The sequence below is a fragment of the Oncorhynchus gorbuscha genome, linkage group LG22 (genome assembly GCF_021184085.1).
Source record: "Oncorhynchus gorbuscha isolate QuinsamMale2020 ecotype Even-year linkage group LG22, OgorEven_v1.0, whole genome shotgun sequence".
Classification (NCBI taxonomy): Eukaryota; Metazoa; Chordata; class Actinopteri; order Salmoniformes; family Salmonidae; genus Oncorhynchus; species Oncorhynchus gorbuscha.
This window is the reverse complement of record NC_060194.1, coordinates 50,677,238-50,699,741: the sequence shown is the minus strand read 5'-3', so window position 1 is coordinate 50,699,741 and position 22,504 is coordinate 50,677,238. Positions and strand designations below refer to the sequence as shown.

The window sequence follows — 22,504 nt, the reverse complement described above, 5'->3', positions numbered from 1 at the left end:
TCACTAACCCCCATTATCACCACAGACCAACCCCCCTGTCATCACTAACCCCCATTATCACCACAGACCAAGCCCCTGTCATCACTAACCCCCATTATCACCACAGACCAACTACCCTGTCATCACTAACCCCCATTATCACCACAGACCAACTACTATGTCATCACCACAGACCAACTACCCTGTCATCACTAACCCCCATTATCACCACAGACCAACTACTATGTCATCACCACAGACCAACCCCCTGTCATCACTAACCCCCATTATCACCACAGACCAACTACTATGTCATCACCACAGACCAACCCCCTGTCATCACTAACCCCCATTATCACCACAGACCAACTACCCTGTCATTAATAACCCCCATTATCACCACAGACCAACTACCCTGTCATCACTAACCCCCATTATCACCACAGACCAACTACCCTGTCATTAATAACCCCATTATCACCACAGACCAACTACCCTGTCATCACTAACCCCCATTATCACCACAGACCAACTACTATGTCATCACCACAGACCAATCACTAACCCCCATTATCACCACAGACCAACCCCTGTCATCACTAACCCCCATTATCACCACAGACCAACCCCCTGTCATCACTAACCCCCATTATCACCACAGACCAACTACTATGTCATCACCACAGACCAACCCCCTGTCATCACTAACCCCCATTATCACCACAGACCAACCCCCCTGTCATCACTAACCCCCATTATCACCACAGACCCAGTTGTAATATCTGATGCTGGTGTGTTGAGGGGTGACTGCAGCAGCCATCCACACTAACAGACAGCAGACAGTAGTAGCCTATAAAATCTACTGAAGGAGAAACCTGCAGTCAATCCAATGGAAATAACGTTTCCAGCATTTTCCAGTGAGTCAGAGCTCTACAGTGCTACCAATTTGTGCTCCTTGTAAAAATAAAAATAAACAATTTTCCATTTCTACATTATACCCTTCACAACCCTGCACCCAAAGACCTGTATGACCCTGCACCCAAAGACCTGTACGACCCGGGACCCAAAGACCTGTACGACCCGGGACCCAAAGACCTGTACGACCCGGGACCCAAAGACCTGTACGACCCGGGACCCAAAGACCTGTACGACCCGGGACCCAAAGACCTGTACGACCCGGGACCCAAAGAATGGTACGACCCGGGACCCAAAGAATGGTACGACCCGGGACCCAAAGACCTGAAAGACCCGGGACACAAAGAATGGTACGACCCGGGACACAAAGACCTGTACGACCCGGGACACAAAGAATGGTACGACCCGGGACACAAAGAATGGTACGACCCGGGACACAAAGAATGGTACGACCCGGGACACAAAGAATGGTATGACCCGGGACCCAAAGAATGGTACGACCCGGGACCCAAAGACCTGAAAGACCCGGGACACAAAGAATGGTACGACCCTGCACCCAAACACCTTAACAACCCGGGACCCAAAGACCTGTACGACCCAGGTCCCAAAGACCTTTTTACAGGTACTATGGAGTTGACCACAATCATTGCTGATTCTAAAGATGGGGTTTGAACCTCAGTTCCTGGAGGGAACACGTGTCTGCTGGTTTCTGTGATTTCAATTTAATTGGTGTCAAATGAAGACCTAGTCAACCAGGTGAGGGGAGTTCCTAACTAATTTGTAAGTCGCTCTGGATAAGAGCGTCTGCTAAATGACTTAAATGTAATGTAAATGTTAAATGTAATCAATGAAGACAACCAGGTGAGGGGAGTTCCTAACTAAATCAATGAAGACCTAGACAACCAGGTGTGGGGAGTTCCTAACTAAATCAATGAAGACCTAGACAACCAGGTGAGGGGAGTTCCTAACTAAATCAATGAAGACCTAGGCAACCAGGTGAGGGGAGTTCCTAACTAAATCAATGAAGACCTAGGCAACCAGGTGAGGGGAGTTCCTAACTAAATCAATGAAGACCTAGACAACCAGATGAGGGGAGTTCCTAACTAAATCAATGAAGACCTAGACAACCAGGTGTGGGGAGTTCCTAACTAAATCAATGAAGACCTAGACAACCAGGTGAGGGGAGTTCCTAACTAAATCAATGAAGACCTAGGCAACCAGGTGAGGGGAGTTCCTAACTAAATCAATGAAGACCTAGACAACCAGGTGAGGGGAGTTCCTAACTAAATCAATGAAGACCTAGGCAACCAGGTGAGGGGAGTTCCTAACTAAATCAATGAAGACCTAGACAACCAGGTGAGGGGAGTTCCTAACTAAATCAATGAAGACCTAGACAACCAGGTGAGGAGAGTTCCTAACTAATCAATGAAGACAACCAGGTGAGGGGAGTTCCTAACTAATCAATGAAGACAACCAGGTGAGGGGAGTTCCTAACTAAATCAATGAAGACCTAGACAACCAGGTGACGGGAGTTCCTAACTAAATCAATGAAGACCTAGACAACCAGGTGAGGGGAGTTCCTAACTAAATCAATGAAGACCTAGACAACCAGGTGAGGGGAGTTCCTAACTAAATCAATGAAGACCTAGACAACCAGGTGAGGGGAGTTCCTAACTAAATCAATGAAGACAACCAGCTGAGGGGAGTTCCTAACTAAATCAATGAAGACCTAGACAACCAGGTGAGGGGAGTTCCTAACTAAATCAATGAAGACCTAGACAACCAGGTGAGGGGAGTTCCTAACTAAATCAATGAAGACCTAGACAACCAGCTGAGGGGAGTTCCTAACTAATCAATTACCTTAACTAATCAATCAAGTACAAAAGAGAAGCAAAAACGTTTAGACACTTGGACCTCCAGGAATTGAGCTTGTCAATTGACAGGACAATAATCTAGATATAATCCCAGGAACTCCCACTACGCACTCTTTGTTGTGTTTGAGCACCAGGTGGTCCGACTCAAAGTAATACACATCTGGTTCCTCTTCGTCCTCCACCTGCTTCTCCTCCTCCTCCTGCTGCTGGCTTCCTCCTACCGGAACCTCCTTACTGGCTGCCCGGATGCCTTCTCGGAGCTCCCCGTAGTCCCGACCGTCCCCTACTACCCTGCCCCTGTCATCCCCACCGGCTCCCTGCTCCATGGGAACCGACAGAAGAGATGGGAGAGACCCTCCCCTGGCCTGGCTGCTGGAGGGACCTGAAGAAGGGGTAGAAGTAGCCAGAGTAACGTCCAGATCAAGCCTCCGACAGGCCCCCTCTCTCAGAGGGCCGTTGTCCCGAAGAGGGTCTCTGGGAGGGGAGCAGGGTTTAGGGGACGAAGGGGGCCCCAGCTCTCCGGGGCGAAGTCCTCAGGGTGTATTGGTGTTCGTGGGGTTGGGTGAAAGACGGGGGCGAAGTGCCGGAGACAGAAGGGGTCTCTGAGGGGGTCTGGGGGGCTAGCAAAGGCATGGTGGATTCTCCTGAGTTGTTGATGTTGTGGTTTACGTTGATGATACTGGTGGCAACAGCATCCTGCACCAGTGGCCAACCATTACTTCTCCCGTTGGTACTCTCCTCCTCCTCCTCTTCCTCCTCCTCGGTCGCTGTCACTTCCTCCTCCTGACACACCGAGTCCCCCACTACATCCAACTCCACTTCCTCCTCCCTGACTGACAGGTGTGGGGTGGAGGAGTCCTCTTCAAAGGAGGCCAGAGGAGGAGCAGAATACTCCCCAGAGTCCCTAACCTCCTCCTCCTCCTCCTCCTGCACAGGATCACAGTTTCTCCAAGGCACTATGGGGTCTGGGGGCGAGGGGCAGGGAGCCCCCATCTGGCCGCCGTTCGGCAGTGTGGGACTGGGACCTTGGCAGCCGGTGTTAACGGCGGTGCTGGCACCCGGGGGGATTGTCTGAGCGTCAAAGACACTGCTGGTCTGTCCAGTAGGGGAATTATGGGAGTTCGAGTTCTGGGGCGGAACAGGGGAATTATGGGAAGTGGAGTTCAGGGGCTGCTGAGCATGGCAGTCGCTCTCAATATGGCCACCGCTGTCCTCCTCCTCACCTTCCTCTTTGTTGAGGTTCTGTGGAGAAGAGGAAGAGGGTGCGGTGCAGATTAGGTTGAGCGGGTCACCCTCTTCCCTGTTCTCCTTTACAGTCGCTGGGGGGGTGCAGGAGGATGGGGGGCTGCAGGAGGATGGGGGGGTGTCAGGTTTGGCGGGTGCAGAAGAGGGGTCGTCCTCGGGGCCCTGCGACTCCCCGTGACGGGAACACCGTTTGGCCCTTTTGAGGAGCAGAGAAGCATCTCTCCCACCAGCCCCCGACGTCTCCTTCCCCCTCCCCTCACAGTTCTCAGCCTGGTCCAAACCCCCACACCCATCACTCTCTCTCTCTGAGCAGGACAGTCCCCTCTTCCTGGGGCTCGGCCATGTCTCCCTGTCCACTGAGGAGGCCTTGTGGTGGGTTACCTTTCCCTGGTGACCCCCAGGCTTCTCTGAGCTCCCAGCCTGGGCGTCCTGTCTCTTCTTGGGGGAGCGGGGAGCCCTGCTGCCGGGGAGCGGTGACCCCTGAACCTCCTCCGGCTGGGCGATACTGCGGTTCCTGAGGGTTCGGCCACAGAAGTTCTCGTCCAATCCATTGAGCCCGACTGATGACCTTGTGACGCGTGAGGAACGTGACGTGGCCATGCTACGGAGGGGGACTACTGACGTCTCATTGTGCTGCTCAGTCACCTGCTGCAGAATGGGGTACCTGGAGGAGACAGAGGGGTTATAAGGCTTTGTAAAGCGAGGATACATAAGGCTTCATAATGGATACATTAGGCTTCATAATGGATACATTAGGCTTAATAAAGGCGACATTAGGCTTCATAAGGGATACATTAGGCTTCATAAAGGCTACATTAGACTTCATAAAGGCTTCATTAGGCTTCATAATGGATACATTAGGCTTCATAATGGATACATTAGGCTTCATAAAGGCGACATTAGGCTTCATAAGGGATACATTAGGCTTCATAAGGGATACATTAGGCTTCATAGGGGATACATTAGGCTTCATAAAGGCTACATTAGGCTTCATAAAGGCTACATTAGACTTCATAAAGGCTTCATAATGGATACATTAGGCTTCATAAAGGCTACATTAGGCTTCATAAGGGATACATAAGGCTTCACATTATTCCCCTAGGCTTAAGTCGTACAGGAAACTGACTTAAGAGAGTAGCATCTTCATAAGCAAAACACACAGCACCTCCTGTAGGGAAATCCTGCTTCTATGTCGACAATGAGGCTAATGAACCAATCAGACTGAGTGTTGGGAAATTCTGGCGGGCTGACAGGATCTTGTGTTAAAAGGGTTCTATAGGGCTCTGGTCTAAAGTAGTGCACTATGTAGGGAATAGGGTTCTATAGGGCTCTGGTCTAAAGTAGTGCACTGTGTAGGGAATAGGGTTCCATAGGTGTCTGGTCTAAAGTAGTGCACTATGTAGGGAATAGGGTGGTATTTGGGACAACCCTAATCTCTGGTCAAGACCTGAGATTCGCATAGTACCCTGAATAAAAATATTAACAATTTCAAAGAGAAAACAATAGAATTACATAGGCATTTAAAAGTGCAAAATATATACATACACATTTTATATAGAAATTCTAATAGTTCGCCTAATTTCAGTTTGTGACAAAAGAAGCAATGCTGAGAATCATTGTACCATCTAAACCACTGAGAATCATTATACCATTTAAACCACAGAGAATCATTGAACCATCTAAACCAGAGAATCATTGAACCATCTAAACCACTGAGAATCATTGAACCATCTAAACCACTGAGAATCATTGAACCATCTAAACCACTGAGAATCATTGAACCATTTAAACCAGAGAATCATTGAACCATCTAAACCAGAGAATCATTGAACCATTATACCATTTAAACCACAGAGAATCATTGAACCATCTAAACCAGAGAATCATTGAACCATCTAAACCACTGAGAATCATTGAACCATCTAAACCACAGGGAATCATTGAACCATCTAAACCACTGAGAATCATTGTACCATCTAAACCACTGAGAATCATTGAACCATCTAAACCAGAGAATCATTGAACCATCTAAACCACCGAGAATCATTGAACCATCTAAACCACTGAGAATCATTGAACCATCTAAACCACTGAGAATCATTGAACCATCTAAACCACTGAGAATCATTGAACCATTTAAACCAGAGAATCATTGAACCATCTGAATCATTGAACCATCTAAACCACTGAGAATCATTGAACCATCTAAACCACTGAGAATCATTGAACCATCTAAACCACTGAGAATCATTGAACCATCTAAACCACTGAGAATCATTGAACCATTTAAACCAGAGAATCATTGAACCATTTAAACCAGAGAATCATTGAACCATCTAAACCACTGAGAATCATTGAACCATCTAAACCACTGAGAATCATTGAACCATCTAAACCACTGAGAATCATTGAACCATCTAAACCACTGAGAATCATTGAACCATCTAAACCAGAGAGAATAATTTAACCATCTAAACCAGAGAATCATTGAACCATCTAAACCACTGAGAATCATTGAACCATCTAAACCAGAGAATCATTGAACCATCTAAACCAGAGAATCATTGAACCATCTAAACCACTGAGAATCATTGAACCATCTAAACCACTGAGAATCATTGAACCATCTAAACCACTGAGAATCATTGTACCATCTAAACCACTGAAATATGTTTTCCATGACAACAAATATAGTATTTTCAGCTGTTTGAAGCTTGTGTACAAAACCTAAAGTAAAAGACGAAAAACTAAACTTAAGAACGGGAATACAACCGGTTTAAAAATATAAAAATAACATTTCTATGTGAATTTGGTCGGGTCGCCCAAAAAGTTACACGTTGTAATTTAATAGACAAAACCATAGAATTACATAGTAATGTATTAGACAAAACCATAGAATTACATAGTAATGTATTAGACAAAACCATAGAATTACATAGTAATGTATTAGACAAAACCATAGAATTACATAGTAATGTATTAGACAAAACCATAGAATGACATAGTAATGTATTAGACAAAACCATAGAATGACATAGTAATGTATTAGACAAAACCATAGAATTACATAGTAATGTATAGTCATGTGTGACAAAACCACTAGAATACCAACTGAGCTACACAGGACCACATAGTAATGTATTAGACAAAACCATAGAATTACATAGTCATTTAATAGGATCTCTGTGCACAAAGCAACACAGCATAACCACCAACCCGAGAGTGAATCTATGACGTAATGATACCCTGTGGGGTGACTTCCTGTTACATTCTAATCTGCCAAGATTTGAGCCCTCCCTTGAGGCAGTGTTAGATTATAATTTACACTAAATCCTCCCTCGAGGCAGTGTTAGATTATAATTTACACTAAATCCTCCCTCGAGGCAGTGTTAGATTATAATTTACACTAAATCCTCCCTTGAGGCAGTGTTAGATTATAATTTACACTAAATCCTCCCTTGAGGCAGTGTTAGATTATAATTTACACTAAATCCTCCCTCGAGGCAGTGTTAGATTATAATTTACACTAAATCCTCCCTCAAGGCAGTGTTAGATTATAATTTACACTAAATCCTCCCTTGAGGCAGTGTTAGATTATAATTTACACTACATCCTCCCTTGAGGCAGTGTTAGATTATAATTTACACTAAATCCTCCCTCGGGGCAGTGTTACAGATTATAATTTACACTAAATCCTCCCTTGAGGCAGTGTTAGATTATAATTTACACTAAATCCTCCCTCGAGGCAGTGTTGGATTATATTTTACACTAAATCCTCCCTCGAGGCAGTGTTGGATTATAATTTACACTAAATCCTCCCTTGAGGCAGTGTTAGATTATAATTTACACTAAATCCTCCCTCGAGGCAGTGTTGGATTATAATTTACACTAAATCCTCCCTTGAGGCAGTGTTGGATTATAATTTACACTAAATCCTCCCTTGAGGCAGTGTTAGATTATAATTTACACTAAATCCTCCCTTGAGGCAGTGTTAGATTATAATTTACACTAAATCCTCCCTTGAGGCAGTGTTAGATTATATATTACACTAAATCCTCCCTCGAGGCAGTGTTAGATTATAATTTACACTAAATCCTCCCTCGGGGCAGTGTTACAGATTATAATTTACACTAAATCCTCCCTTGAGGCAGTGTTAGATTATATTTTACACTAAATCCTCCCTCGAGGCAGTGTTGGATTATATTTTACACTAAATCCTCCCTCGAGGCAGTGTTAGATTATAATTTACACTAAATCCTCCCTCGGGGCAGTGTTACAGATTATAATTTACACTGAACAAAAATATAAACGCAACAAGCAACAATTTCAAGGATTTTACTGAGTTACAGTTCATTTAATGAAAATCAGTCAATTTAAATAAATAAATTAAGCCCTAATATATGGATGTCACATGACTAGAATACAGATATGCAAATGTTGTTCAAAAGATACCTGAAGAAAAGAGGAAGGGACGTGGGTCAGAAAACCAGTCAGTATCTGGTGTGACCACCATTTGCCTCATGCAGCGCAACACATCTCCTTCACACATACAGTGCATTCAGGAAGTATTTACACCCCTTGATGTTGTCCACATTTAGTTAAACCAGCTCAGCTGTTAAAGGGGGGTTGTCATCGGTGGTAACAGTGAGTGGAGGGTGGTGGTTTTCATTAGGGGAGGGTAAAGGTTATTCAAAACATAGTGTAGAGAGGGAGGGCCTCATCACCATACTTTCCCTATCAATACTTCTGCTCCCCTTCCTGTCTCAGACAGACCCCCCCACCCGTACAGACAAGCAGAGTGGTCAGATCTGGCTGCAGACAGACTGCAGAGTGACCCTTTAGCTGGTTGTGTTAGCTTGGTCTATAGCCAGGTGGCAGGTTTAGTTTTTCCCCTCATCAATCTACACACAGTACCCCATGACAAAGAAAACAAACTGTTTTGTTCATTTTTACAAAGTTGTTAAGATAAAACTCAACTATCACATAATTATTCAGACCCATTACGCAGTACTTTGTTGAAGCACTTTTGGCAGCAATCACAGCCTCAAGTCTTCTTGGGTATGGCGTTACAAGCTTGGAACATGTGCATTTGAGGAGTTTCTCCCATTCTTCTCTGCAGATCCTCTGTCAGGTTGGATGGGGAGTCACTGCACAGCTATTTTCAGATCTCTCCAGAGATGTTCGATCGGGCTCAAGTGCTGGGTCTGGCTGGGCCACTCAAGGACATTCAAAGACTTGTCACGAAGCCACTTCTGTGTCATCTTGGCTGTATGTTTAGGGTTATTGTCCTGTTGAAAGGTGAACCTTCGCCCCAGTCTAAGGTCCTGAGCACTCCGGAGCAGGTTTTCAGCACTAATCTCTCTGTACTTTACTCCGTTCATCTTTCCCTCAATCCTGACTAGTCTCCCAGTCCCTGAAAAACATCCCCACAGCATGATGCTGCCACCACCATGCTTCACCGTAGGGATGGCGCCAGGTTTCCTCCAGACGTAACGCTTGGCATTTAGGCCAAAGAGTTCGATCTCAGTTTCATCAGACCAGAGAATCTTGTTTCTCATGGTCTGAGAGTCTTTAGGTGCCTTTGGCAAACTCCAAGTGGGTTGTCATGGGCTTTTTACTGAGGAGTGGCTTCCATCTGGCCACTCTACCACAAAGGCCTGATTGGTGGAGTGTTGCAGAGATGGGAGAACCTTCCAGAAGGCTGTCATGTGCTTTTTACTGAGGAGTGGCTTCTGGAATGTTCTCTTTTCTCCACAGAGGGACCCCTGGAGCTTTATCAGAGTGAACATTGGGTTATTGGTCACCTCCCTGACCAAGGCCCTTCTTCACCCGATTGTTCAGGTTGGCCAGACGTCCAGCTCCAGGAAGAGTCTTGGTGGATCCAAACTTCTTCCATTTAAGGATGATGGAGGCCACTGTGTTCTGGGGGACCTTCAATGCTGCAGAATGATGGAGGCCACTGTGTTCTTGGGGACCTTCAATGCTGCAGAATGATGGAGGCCACTGTGTTCTGGGGGACCTTCAATGCTGCAGAATGATGGAGGCCACTGTGTTCTTGGGGACCTTCAATGCTGCAGAATGATGGAGGCCACTGTGTTCTGGGGGACCTTCAATGCTGCAGAATGATGGAGGCCACTGTGTTCTTGGGGACCTTCAACGCTGCAGAATGATGGAGGCCACTGTGTTCTTGGGGACCTTCAACACTGCAGAATGATGGAGGCCACTGTGTTCTTGGGGACCTTCAACACTGCAGAATGATGGAGGCCACTGTGTTCTTGGGGACCTTCAACACTGCAGAATGATGGAGGCCACTGTGTTCTTGGGGACCTTCAACACTGCAGAATGATGGAGGCCACTGTGTTCTTGGGGACCTTCAACACTGCAGAATGATGGAGGCCACTGTGTTCTTGGGGACCTTCAATGCTGCAGAATGATGGAGGCCACTGTGTTCTTGGGGACCTTCAATGCTGCAGAATGATGGAGGCCACTGTGTTCTTGGGGACCTTCAATGCTGCAGAATGATGGAGGCTGTGGGACCTTATATAGACAGGTGTGTGCCTTTCCAAATCATGTCCAATCAATTGAATTTACCACAGTTGGACTCCAATCAAGTTGTAGTAACATCTCAGGAATGATCAACGGAAACAGGATGCACCTGAGCTCAATTTCGAGTCTCATAGCAAAGAGTCTGAATACTTATGTAAATAAGGTATTTCATTTTTTTGTTTTTTTTGTAAACATTTCTAAAAACGTGTTTTCACTTTGTCATTATGGGGAATTGTGTGTAGATTGATGAGGATTTTTTAAAATAAGGCTAGAAAAATTGTGGAAAAAGTCAAGGGGTCTAAATACTTTTCGAAGCACTGTAGTTGATCAGGTTTGGCTTATAATTGTGGCCTGTGGAATGTTGTCCCACTCCTCTTCAATGGCTGTGTGAAGTTGCTGGATATTGACGGGAACTGGAACACGCTGTCGTACACGTCGAGCCAGAGCATCCCAAACATGCTCAATGGGTGACACGTCTGGTGAGTGTGCAGGCCATGGAAGAACTGGGACATTTTCAGCTTCCAGGAATTGTGTACAGATCCTTGCAGCATGGGGCCGAGCATTATCATGCTGAAACATGAGGTGATGGCGGTGGACGCCATACATGTTCTCAGCCTTCTGCCCGGTACAGTTGAAACCAGGATTCCTCCGTGAAAAGCACCCTTCTCCAGCATGCCAGCATCCATCGAAGGCCCAATGAAGGCAGCAGAACTGCAAGACCTTTGTGAGGACAACACATATGCAGATGAGTTTCCCCGAGAAGTTTTATGCAGAAATGATTTAGCTGTGCAAACCAACAGTTTCATCAGCTGTCTGGGTGGCTGGTCTCAGACCATCCCACAGTTTCATCAGCTGTCTGGGTGGCTGGTCTCAGACCATCCCACAGTTTCATCAGCTGTCTGGGTGGCTGGTCTCAGATGCTCCCGCAGGTGAAGAAGCAGGAAGTGGAGGTCCTGGACTGGTTACATGTAGTCTGTGGATGTGAGGCCGGTTTAAAACGACGATGGAGGCGGCTCATGGTAGATAAACTAACATTCAATTGTCTGGCAATAGGGCCTCATAGTACCCTCTGATGGACATTCCTGCAGTCAGCATGCCAACTGAACACTTCCTTAAAACTTGAGACATCTATGGTGTTGTGTGACAAAACTGCACATTTTAGAATGGCCTTTTATGGTCCCCAGCACAATGTGCACCTGTGTAATGATCATGCTGTTTAATCAGCTTCTTGATAATCCATCCTCCTTACAGGTGTGGCATATCTTGGCAGAGAAATGCTCACTAACAGGGATGTAAACAAATTTGTGCACAGAATTTAGAAAAATCATCTTTTTTGTCTGTAACATTTCTGGGATCTTTTATTTCAGCTCATGTAACACGAGACCAACACTTGTTATGTTGCGTTATATTTTTTGTTCAGTGTAACTTTGTTTGCCTAGACAATAATTAACAGATTGGTGTAATCTGGTGTGCAGTGCTAGGGCAAACACTCAAGTTTGCACCCCTGTGAGTCCCCAGAACTAGGACGAGACAAATAAGGCTGTGTTTGACAGGGAGATGTAGACTGGTATCAAGGGATCTCTAACTACGGCCACTTCCTCCTGCCCAACAAAACGGATGTTTGTCAGACCTTCTGATTGCAGATATTATCAGAGATACCAGAGTGTAAAAACTGATCTGAAACGGTGGTGAAAGGGTTAATTGGTGGGCTGTAACTGGGTGGTTGTAACTGGTGGGCTGTAAATGGGTGGTTGTAACTGGTGGGCTGTAAATGGGTGGTTGTAACTGGTGGGCTGTAAATGGGTGGTTGTAACTGGTGGGCTGTAAATGGGTGGTTGTAACTGGTGGGCTGTAAATGGGTGGTTGTAACTGGTGGGCTGTAACTGGGTGGTTGTAACTGGTGGGCTGTAACTGGGTGGTTGTAACTGGTGGGCTGTAAATGGGTGGTTGTAACCGGTGGGCTGTAACTGGTGGGCTGTAACTGGTGGGACTGTAACTGGTGGACTGTAACTGGTGGGCTGTAACTGGTGGGCTGTAACTGGTGGGTTGTAACTGGTGGGTTGTAACTGGTGGGCTGTAACTGGTGGGCTGTAACTGGTGGGCTGTAACTGGTGGGCTGTAACTGGTGGGCTGTAACTGAACTAAATGACTACCGCCCCGTAGCACTCACTTCCGTCATCATGAAGTGTTTTGAGAGACTAGTCAAGCACCATATCACCTCCACCTTACCTGTCACCATAGACCCACTTCAATTGGCTTGCTGCCCCAATAGATCCACAGACGATGTAAACACCATCACACTGCCCTACCCCATCTGGACAAGAGGAATACCTATGTAAGAATGCTGTTCATCGACTACAACTCAGCATTCAACACCATAGTACCCTCCGAGCTCATCATTAAGCTAGAGGCCCTGAGTCTGAACCCAACCCTAAGCAACTGGGTCCTGGACTTCCTGACGGGCTGCCCCCAGGTGGTGAAGGTAGGAAACAACATCTCCACTCCGCTGATCCTCAACACTGGGGCCCCACAAGGGTGCGTTCTCAGCCCTCTCCTGTACTCCCTGTTCACCCATGACTGTGTGGCCAAGCACGCCTCCAACTCAAATCATCAAGTTCGCAGACGACACTACAGTGAGATGGTTGATTACCAACAACGACGAGACGGCCTACAGGGAGGAGGTGAGGGCCCTCGGAGTGTGGTGTCAGGAAAATAACCTCACACTCAACGTCAACAAAACAAAGGAGATGATTGTGGACTTCAGGAAACAGGACAGTAGTGGAGAAGGTGGAAAGTTAAGTTCCTCGACATACACATCAACGACAAACTGAATTGGTCCACCCACACAGACAGTGTGATGAAGAAGGCGCAAACCATGTGACCATTACCATCTGCTAACCATGTGACCAATAACATCTGTTAACCATGTGACCAATAACATCTACTAACCATGTGACCATTACCATCTACTAACTATGTGTATGTGACCATTACCATCTACTAACTATGTGTATGGGACCATTACCATCTACTAACTATGTGACCAATACCATCTACTAACTATGTGTATGGGACCATTACCATCCACTAACTATGTGTATGGGACCATTACCATCTAACTATGTGTATGGGACCATTACCATCTAACTATGTGTATGTGACCAATACCATCTACTAACTATGTGTATGTGACCAATACCATCTACTAACTATGTGTATGGGACCATTACCATCTACTAACTATGTGTATGGGACCATTACCATCTACTAACTATGTGTATGTGACCAATACCATCTACTAACTATGTGTATGGGACCATTACCATCTACTAACTATGTGTATGTGACCAATACCATCTACTAACTATGTGTATGGGACCATTACCATCTACTAACTATGTGTATGTATGTATTAAACTAACATCACCTGCCACCTGAACACGGTGAATCTCCAGCTTCAAGGGAAATATAAAACTCCAGGCAAAATACTGCGTGTAGTCACAGCATTTCAAACTAAACCCACCACACTGTTCATACCTGACAGTTTGTTAATTTACCAACACTCAGAGCAGCCAACCCAGGCATACTGCACCGTTTTAGCTATGATGCATGTGTGTTGGAAGAGTTTAAGTTGGGAGTTTGAGTCAAGATTCAAGGATATCATGGAGTACAAGGAGATTTTCAACTTCAATGAGAACTCACCGGATGTTTTGGAAATACTGAACGTAACACGCCAATGTAAACTGAGATTGTTGGATATAAATATTAACTTACCGAACAAAACATACATGTATTGTGTAACATGAAGTCCTATGAGTGTCATCTGATGAAGATCATCAAAGGTTAGTGATTCATTTTCTCTACTTCTGCTTTTTGTGACTCCTCTCTTTGGCTTGAAAAATGGCTGTGTTTTTCTGTGACTTGGCTCTGACCTAACATAATAGTTTGGTTTGGTCATAATTGAACACTGTGGCTGGATTTACAACAAGTGTATCTTTAAAATGGTGTAAAATAATTGTATGTTTGAGGAGTTTTAATTGTGGGATTTCTGTTTTGAATTTGGCGCTCTGCACTTTCACTGGCTGTTGACGAGGTAGGACGCTACCGTCCCACATACCCTAGTGAGGTTTTAAAGACTAGCAGAACACACTGGATTCTCCAGTTACATTGGATGAACTACAGGACAAAATACAAAGCCTTCAACCGTTCTACCGTCCCACATACCCTAGTGAGGTTAATGATAGTCAACGACACAAGACATCATTTTCAACAATGAACATTGATTCTCTGTTTTTGTTTCACAGACTGACCAATGCACACCTGGATGGCCTCACAAGGATAGCAACAACAGACTATACATTTAGAATGAATTCAGTCAAGAAGCAGAGGGGACATTTTGGTTCATTCATCTGCTGAGGTAACCCTTAATATGGGTCGTTTCCATGTGATGTAGCCTATTTGATGTGTGTATGTATATATTCATGATGTGCTGTACGTCAAATCAATTGCATGTGCTCTATTGCTCTGAATCAGTTGATAATTCATAATATGCGTGATGCATTGTTGTCTCGACCTTCTTGGCCTTTGTGCTTTTGTCGGTGCCCAATAATGTTTGTACCCTGTTTTATGCTGCCATGTTGTGTTGCTGCAATGTTGTGTTGCTGCCATGCTGTGTTGTCGTGTGTTGCTGCCATGCTGTGTTGTCGTGTGTTGCTACCATGCTGTTGTCATGTGTTGCAGCCATGCTGTGTTGCTGCCATGCTGTGTTGTCGTGTGTTGCTGCCATGCTGTGTTGCTGCCATGCTGTGTTGTCGTGTGTTGCTACCATGCTGTGTTGTCAGGTGTTGCTGCCATGCTGTGTTGTCAGGTGTTGCTACCATGCTGTGTTGTCAGGTGTTGCTGCCATGCTGTGTTGTCAGGTGTTGCTACCATGCTGTGTTGTCAGGTGTTGCTGCCATGCTGTGTTGTCAGGTGTTGCTGCCATGCTGTGTTGTCGTGTGTTGCTGCCATGCTGTGTTGTCGTGTGTTGCTGCCATGCTGTGTTGTCGTGTGTTGCTGCCATGCTGTGTTGCTGCCATGCTGTGTTGTGTGTGTTGCTGCCATGCTGTGTTGCTGCCATGCTGTGTTGTCGTGTGTTGCTACCATGCTGTGTTGTCGTGTGTTGCTACCATGCTGTGTTGTCAGGTGTTGCTGCCATGCTGTGTTGTCAGGTGTTGCTGCCATGCTGTGTTGTCAGGTGTTGCTGCCATGCTGTGTTGTCAGGTGTTGCTGCCATGCTGTGTTGTCGTGTGTTGCTGCCATGCTGTGTTGTCGTGTGTTGCTGCCATGCTGTGTTGTCGTGTGTTGCTGCCATGCTGTGTTGTCGTGTGTTGCTGCCATGCTGTGTTGTCGTGTGTTGCTGCCATGCTGTGTTGTCGTGTGTTGCTGCCATGCTGTGTTGTCGTGTGTTGCTGCCATGCTGTGTTGTCGTGTGTTGCTGCCATGCTGTGTTGTCGTGTGTTGCTGCCATGCTGTGTTGTCGTGTGTTGCTGCCATGCTGTGTTGTCGTGTGTTGCTGCCATGTTGTGTTGTCGTGTGTTGCTGCCATGCTGTGTTGTCGTGTGTTGCTGCCATGCTGTGTTGTCGTGTGTTGCTGCCATGCTGTGTTGTCGTGTGTTGCTGCCATGCTGTGTTGCTGCCATGCTGTGTTGTTATGTGTTGCTACCATGCTGTGTTGTCATGTGTTGCTGCCATGCTGTGTTGTCGTGTGTTGCTGCCATGCTGTGTTGTCATGTGTTGCTGCCATGCTGTGTTGTCGTCTTTAGGTCTCTCGTTATATAGTGTTGTCTCTCTTGTTGTGATGTGTGTATAGTCCTATATTTGTATTTTATTTATTTTTACTCCAAGTCCCAGCACCCACAGGAGGCCTTGTTCTTTATTTAACTAGTCAAGTCAGTTGAGGGTAAATAAAAAATAAAATTGTACACCTTGCAAAAAAATAGTGAGTAACACTGTCATAGTGCCCTCCACACACCACTCCAACAAAGAAGTAATGTGACCTAACCATGTAGAAACTAAGGAAGGGAAAGACAGATGGAGAACGCACAGGCAGACGGGGGCGTTGTCTATTGTGACACTCTACTGCACATGCCGACTGGTTCACCTTGATTTAACAGGTATTCAACTGCCTACGAGCCCTGGACAAAATTCATGATTTCAGACACGGAGTGGACTCATTCAGGAAGAGGTATTGTGAGTGTAATAAACTAGTTCAACTATATACAGTGGGGAGAACAAGTAGGAAACACTGCCGATTTTGCACGTTATCAAATACTTGTTCTCCCCACTGTATATATGACTAGAGGAACTAACTTTGAACATGCCATAGTGAGTAAACAGTTTATTTTCTGGTGACAAAGGTTGTGAAATAAACACGCAACTCCTACGACTGAAGTTTAGAGGTTGTACCTTGCCTACCTCTCCTCTGGCACCCTATTCACAATATAGTGCAATATTTTTGAACAGGGACCAAAGAGGTGTAAACTTCAGTCGAACACGTCAAGAGTAAGTTACTTCCTGCCAAGGACGCGTGTTGCATGGTATGAACTTTAAATTGACACGTGTTTCTACTAGCTGAGCAGACACTTGCTTTTTGTATTCGGCCCCCGCAACAATTCACAGTCATGTTGGTATTCTTCAATATAGATGTTTTGTGTGTTTTAAAATCGTGTAAACAAATAGACAACAACAAAACGCATGTGAAACAAAAACAGATAACTACCGCGTTCTTCATCGATAGTACAAGGTGGAGTTGTTCGCAGGTAGGTGTTTTTTGATCAAACTTCACTAATTCACAATGTAAACATTGGAGGATTTTACTTCGTCCTCGTCTCACGTAGTTTACTTTACCGAATCACTCCGTTCAATTGGCCCCGACAGACTAAAACCAAATCCGCGGATTGGACCGGCACCGACAGACTAAAACCAAATCCGCGGATTGGACCGGCACCGACAGACTAAAACCAAATCCGCGGATTGGACCGGCACCGACAGACTAAAACCAAATCCGCGGATTGGACCGGCACCGACAGACTAAAACCAAATCCGCGGATTGGACCGGCACCGACAGAAAACCAAATCCGCGGATTGGACCGGCACCGACAGACACAGAGACCCGGTTGAGCCCCAACCTGCAGAAACCCAAAGTTTCACAACACTGATGCGCGAATGTCCAATAAAGCCAATGAACTAAAGATCCAGTACAGTTAGTGTACAGATATAGTGTCCAGCGCCATGGTAGCTAGTGGTGCCCTATTCTACCAAGTCAAACGTGTAGCCGCTACCGTTAGCCCACATGCTAACCAAACCCATTAAAAGACTGAAGCATCATGTGCCAGGTTGGGTCGCACCCCAATTCATTATGCAACCAGAAACCGTTATTAGACATTAGTTGAGAAAAGCTGTTAAACTCGGAACAGTTTAAGTGACCGAAAAATAACGAAAAATCCAAGCTAATCATTTTCGCTAGCTTAGCTTTGTTTTATTACATGAAATAAAAACTAACTAGCGGTTAGCTACATTGCATTGGCGCAACGGATAACTAGCCAATTCACTATCTATATATATATATTGGGTCGTAAAATAGCGGTAAGCTAGTGAATAATAGTTTATATGCAAAATTTATTTAAAAAAAAAGGTATTTGACAAGCTAGCTAACACTAAAAACAAGTTTAGTTGATACACAGCTAGCTAAAACATTGGTGGTTGGCTAGCAGCGATGCTAACAGCGGCTAGTAGCCGATTGTTCGGTGTTGCAACTTTCCTAAAGCAAATCTCCTGAATAACGGCCTCTATTGGTTCACTTAATTTAAAAACACGTAGAGTACATAAGTTAATGCTTCACTTCTGATCACACTTGATTGCGACCGATTAATCGTTTATTGAAAAATGGTTTCATGAAGCTAGTTAAGAGTATTTTACTCACCTCACTTCCGCAAATCGTTTGCTGCACACCGTGTGTGTGTGTGTGTGTGTGTGTGTGTGCTGCAGAGTTTCACGACTGGCGGCGCTCATCAAAATGCAACACTACATTTTTTGCTGTTGCAGGGAGAACAGTAGGTAGGTCTACGGACCAAACAACGGCTAGTGCCAAAAAATAAAGTGTGTGGCCCGGTGCCCCAATCTCACATCTGAGCCAAACATTGGATCTATCATATAGTAAAATGTTGTTGCCACATGCACGTTTGATAATCATTTTTTTTAAATGACACTTTCTTATAACCTAGAAATAAAGGGTCCCTTATAATGAAATTAGTAGTTCAGAATCTTATTTGATGAGATTATTAGTTGCTAAACATAACATGTAATGATAGACAACCAAGTTTTGGTCCACAATTGAATGAAACATACATTTCCATACAAAATGTACTTTGATCATAACACCCTCCCCCCTCTGGAGACTGAAAAGTGCAACCAAGTTGGTTACTGGTTGCTTCACTGCCTGGTTTTTCAACTGCTTGGCCTCCAACCGCAAGGCACTACAGAGGGTAATGTGTACTGCCCAGTACATCATTGGGGCCAAGCTTCCTGCCATCCAGGACCTCTATACCAGGCAGTGTCAGAGGAAGGTCCTAAAAATTGTGAGACTCCAGCCACCCTAGTCATTAGACTGTTCTCTCTGCTACCGCACGGCAAGAGGTACCGGAGCATCAAGTCGAGGTCCAAAAAGTTTCCCAAAAGCTCTTACAAACAAAACCATGAGACTCCTGAACATCTAATCAAATGGCTACCCTGACGATTTGCATTGTCCCCCTCCCTCTTTTACACTGCTGCTACTCACAATTTATCTATGCAGTCACTAACTAACTACATGCACATATTACCTCAATGACCACACACTGACTCTGTACCGTAATACCCTGTATATAGCCTCCACATTGACTCTGTACCGTAACACCCTGTATATAGCCTCCACATTGACTCTGTACCGTAACACCCTGTATATAGCCTCCACATTGACTCTGCACCGTAATACGCTGTATATAGCCTCCACATTGACTCTGTACCAATACCCCCTGTATATAGCCTCCACATTGACTCTGTACCGTAATACCCTGTATATAGCCTCCACATTGACTCTTGAGCCTCCACATTGACTCTGTACCGTAATACGCTGTATATAGCCTCCACATTGACTCTGTACCGTAATACGCTGTATATAGCCTCCACATTGACTCTGTACCTAACACCCTGTATATAGCCTCCACATTGACTCTGTAACACCCTGTATATAGCCTCCACATTGACTCTGTACCGTAATACCCTGTATATAGCCTCCACATTGACTCTGTACCGTAATACGCTGTATATAGCCTCCACATAGACTCTGTACCGTAACACCCTGTATATAGCCTCCACATTGACTCTGTACCGTACACCCTGTATATAGCCTCCACATTGACTCTGACTCTGTATATAGCCTCCACATTGACTCTGTACCATACCCCCTGTATATAGCCTCCACATTGACACTCTGTACCCCCTGTATATAGCCTCCACATTGACAACACCCTGTATATAGCCTCCACATTGACACTCTGTAATACCTGTATATAGCCTCCACATTGACTCTGTACTGTAATACCCTGTATATAGCCTCCACATTGACTCTGTACTGTAATACCCTGTATATAGCCTCCACATTGACTCTGTACCGTAACACCCTGTATATAGCCTCCACATTGACTCTGTACCGTAATACCCTGTATATAGCCTCCACATTGACTCTGTACCGTAATACCCTGTATATAGCCTCGCTGTTTTTTTACTACTGCTCTCACATTTTAATTTTTAAATTTTTTACTTAAGAAAAAGAAGTGTTAAGGACTTGTCAGTAACTATTTCACTGCAAGGTCTACACCTGTTGTAATCGGCACGTGTGACAAATTCAGTGTAGAGAAATCATGTTTGGGACAGAACAATTACACTATTCAACTGTTCCCTTTCATCATCAGGGTTTATTAGAATCATATCAGCCAATCAGAACAGACATGTTCATGATATGCATTATGCCCTATAGTTCACATACCTACAGCATTATCTAGATTGCTTCTTCGGCCTTCAGGGACCACATACCATAAGCAACATACCCTTATACACATATTAATGTCTTCCACTGACAAAACTGACTGTTATGTAATTCTGTACATTTCAGATAGCCACAGAAGTTTGTGATTCATTGAGTACATATTATGCAACGAGTGAGCAATTTTACATGCAATTTAATATGATAATGTGGCCAGTGATTAGCGTGTCAGGGTTGGGGTCAATTCCATTTAAATTCCGTTCCACATTTTTTCTCACAGAGAAGCGTTGAGGAAAATCAGAATTGGAATTTCAGTTGACTTCCTAAATGGAAATGGGATTGACCCCAACCCTGGCTTGATTGAGTGACTGGGGTCCCCTCTAAAGCATGCATTGTGAACCGAGAGCCTGCCTGACACATAATCTATGCAAAAAGGCTATTAACATCAAATGCCTCCACACTATTTCCCATGGGGCGCTGGCCCAAAGTCGTGCACTATATAGGAAATAGGGTTCCATGGGGCGCTGGCCCAAAGTAGTGCACTATATAGGGAATAGGGTTCCATGGGGCGCTGGCCCAAAGTAGTGCACTATATAGGGAATAGGGTTCCATGGGGCGCTGGCCCAAAGTAGTGCACTATGTTGGGAATAGGATACAATAGTAAATCAGCCCCTGGTCTGGCCAAGGGGGGGGAGAGATAAATAACAAGGAAGTGCTGGGACTCCGGACTCACGTTAGTTCTTCTAACCCTGACGCACTGGTACATCTAAAAACCCATCATCTTAACCCATCTACAGAGCAAAACATACCAGTCCTTCTTGAGACGATATCGTTTAGTTATTTAGCATATCCCTTCTTGATCATCTCTTTATCTTTTAAGATCCTTCTTCGTCGCTTTAAGGAACATGTAAGAGCTAGCACTTCTCTAACCATTCCCTTCTAGAACAGGTAAGAACTTTTTAATATCTATAGTAAAGATGCGTTGTGATTTTTCTAGCTTTTCCCATTTGCACCAAACAAGACATCTTAAGAGTGACATCGGCTCAATTTTTGGTCAAAAGAAAACAAAATAATGAACATGAGCAGAAATAATCCTTTTAGCTGGACACAAAACGGTTAAATGCTTAGTTCTAAATGCTTAGTTCTGGAAACGACCGGACGCCGTTTAGTTCTGGAAACGACAGGACGCCGTTTAGTTCTGAAACGAACGAGTTCCGGACGCCGCTTAGTTCTGGAAACGACCGGACGCCGTTCTAGTTCTGGAAACGACCGGACGCCGCTTAGTTCTGAAAACGCCGTTTAGTTCTGGAAACGACCGGACGCCGTTTAGTTCTGGAAAACGACCGGACGCCGTTTAGTTCTCGACCGGACGCCGGAAACGACCGGACGCCGTTTAGTTCTGGAAACGACCGGACGCCGTTTAGTTCTGGAAACGACCGGACTCCGTTTAGTTCTGGAAACGACCGGACTCCGTTTAGTTCTGGAAACGACCGGACTCCGTTTAGTTCTGGAAACGACCGGACTCCGTTTAGTTCTGGAAACGACCGGACACCGCTTAGTTCTGGAAACCACTTAGTTCTGGAAACGACCGGACGCCGCTTAGTTCTGGAAACGACCGGACGCCGCTTAGTTCTGGAAACGACCGGACGCCGTTTAGTTCTGGAAACGACAGGACGCCGTTTAGTTCTGGAAACGACCGGACGCCGTTTAGTTCTGGAAACGACCGGACGCCGTTTAGTTCTGGAAACGACCGGACGCCGTTTAGTTCTGGAACGCCGTTTAGTTCGAACCGGACGCCGTTTAGTTCTGGAAACGACCGGACGCCGTTTAGTTCTGGAAACGACAGGACGCCGTTTAGTTCGAAACGACAGGCGCCGTTTAG

General features: G+C 45.2%; 2 protein-coding genes across 3 annotated transcripts in view; both read right to left on the bottom strand.

Annotated features, from left to right (window-relative positions):
* LOC124009247 (ZZ-type zinc finger-containing protein 3-like) overlaps positions 1 to 3,246 on the bottom strand; it is a 39,614-nt gene extending 36,368 nt beyond the window's left edge. For both annotated transcript variants that reach the window (XM_046320843.1, XM_046320844.1), the window contains exon 1: positions 2,880 to 3,246. In XM_046320843.1, the coding sequence (XP_046176799.1) occupies positions 2,880 to 3,094 (215 nt within the window). In that variant the 5' untranslated portion in view covers positions 3,095 to 3,246. The remainder of the gene's footprint in view (positions 1 to 2,879) is intronic.
* On the bottom strand, positions 3,246 to 18,673 carry LOC124009245 (ZZ-type zinc finger-containing protein 3-like). The gene is made up of 2 exons (XM_046320842.1): positions 18,523 to 18,673; positions 3,246 to 4,677 (listed from the first exon to the last, which is right to left on the bottom strand). The coding sequence occupies exons 1-2, from the start codon at positions 18,609 to 18,611 to the stop codon at positions 3,261 to 3,263; spliced, it is 1,506 nt and encodes a 501-aa protein (XP_046176798.1). The 5' UTR covers positions 18,612 to 18,673; the 3' UTR covers positions 3,246 to 3,260.
* Between the last annotated feature and the right edge of the window lie 3,831 nt (positions 18,674 to 22,504).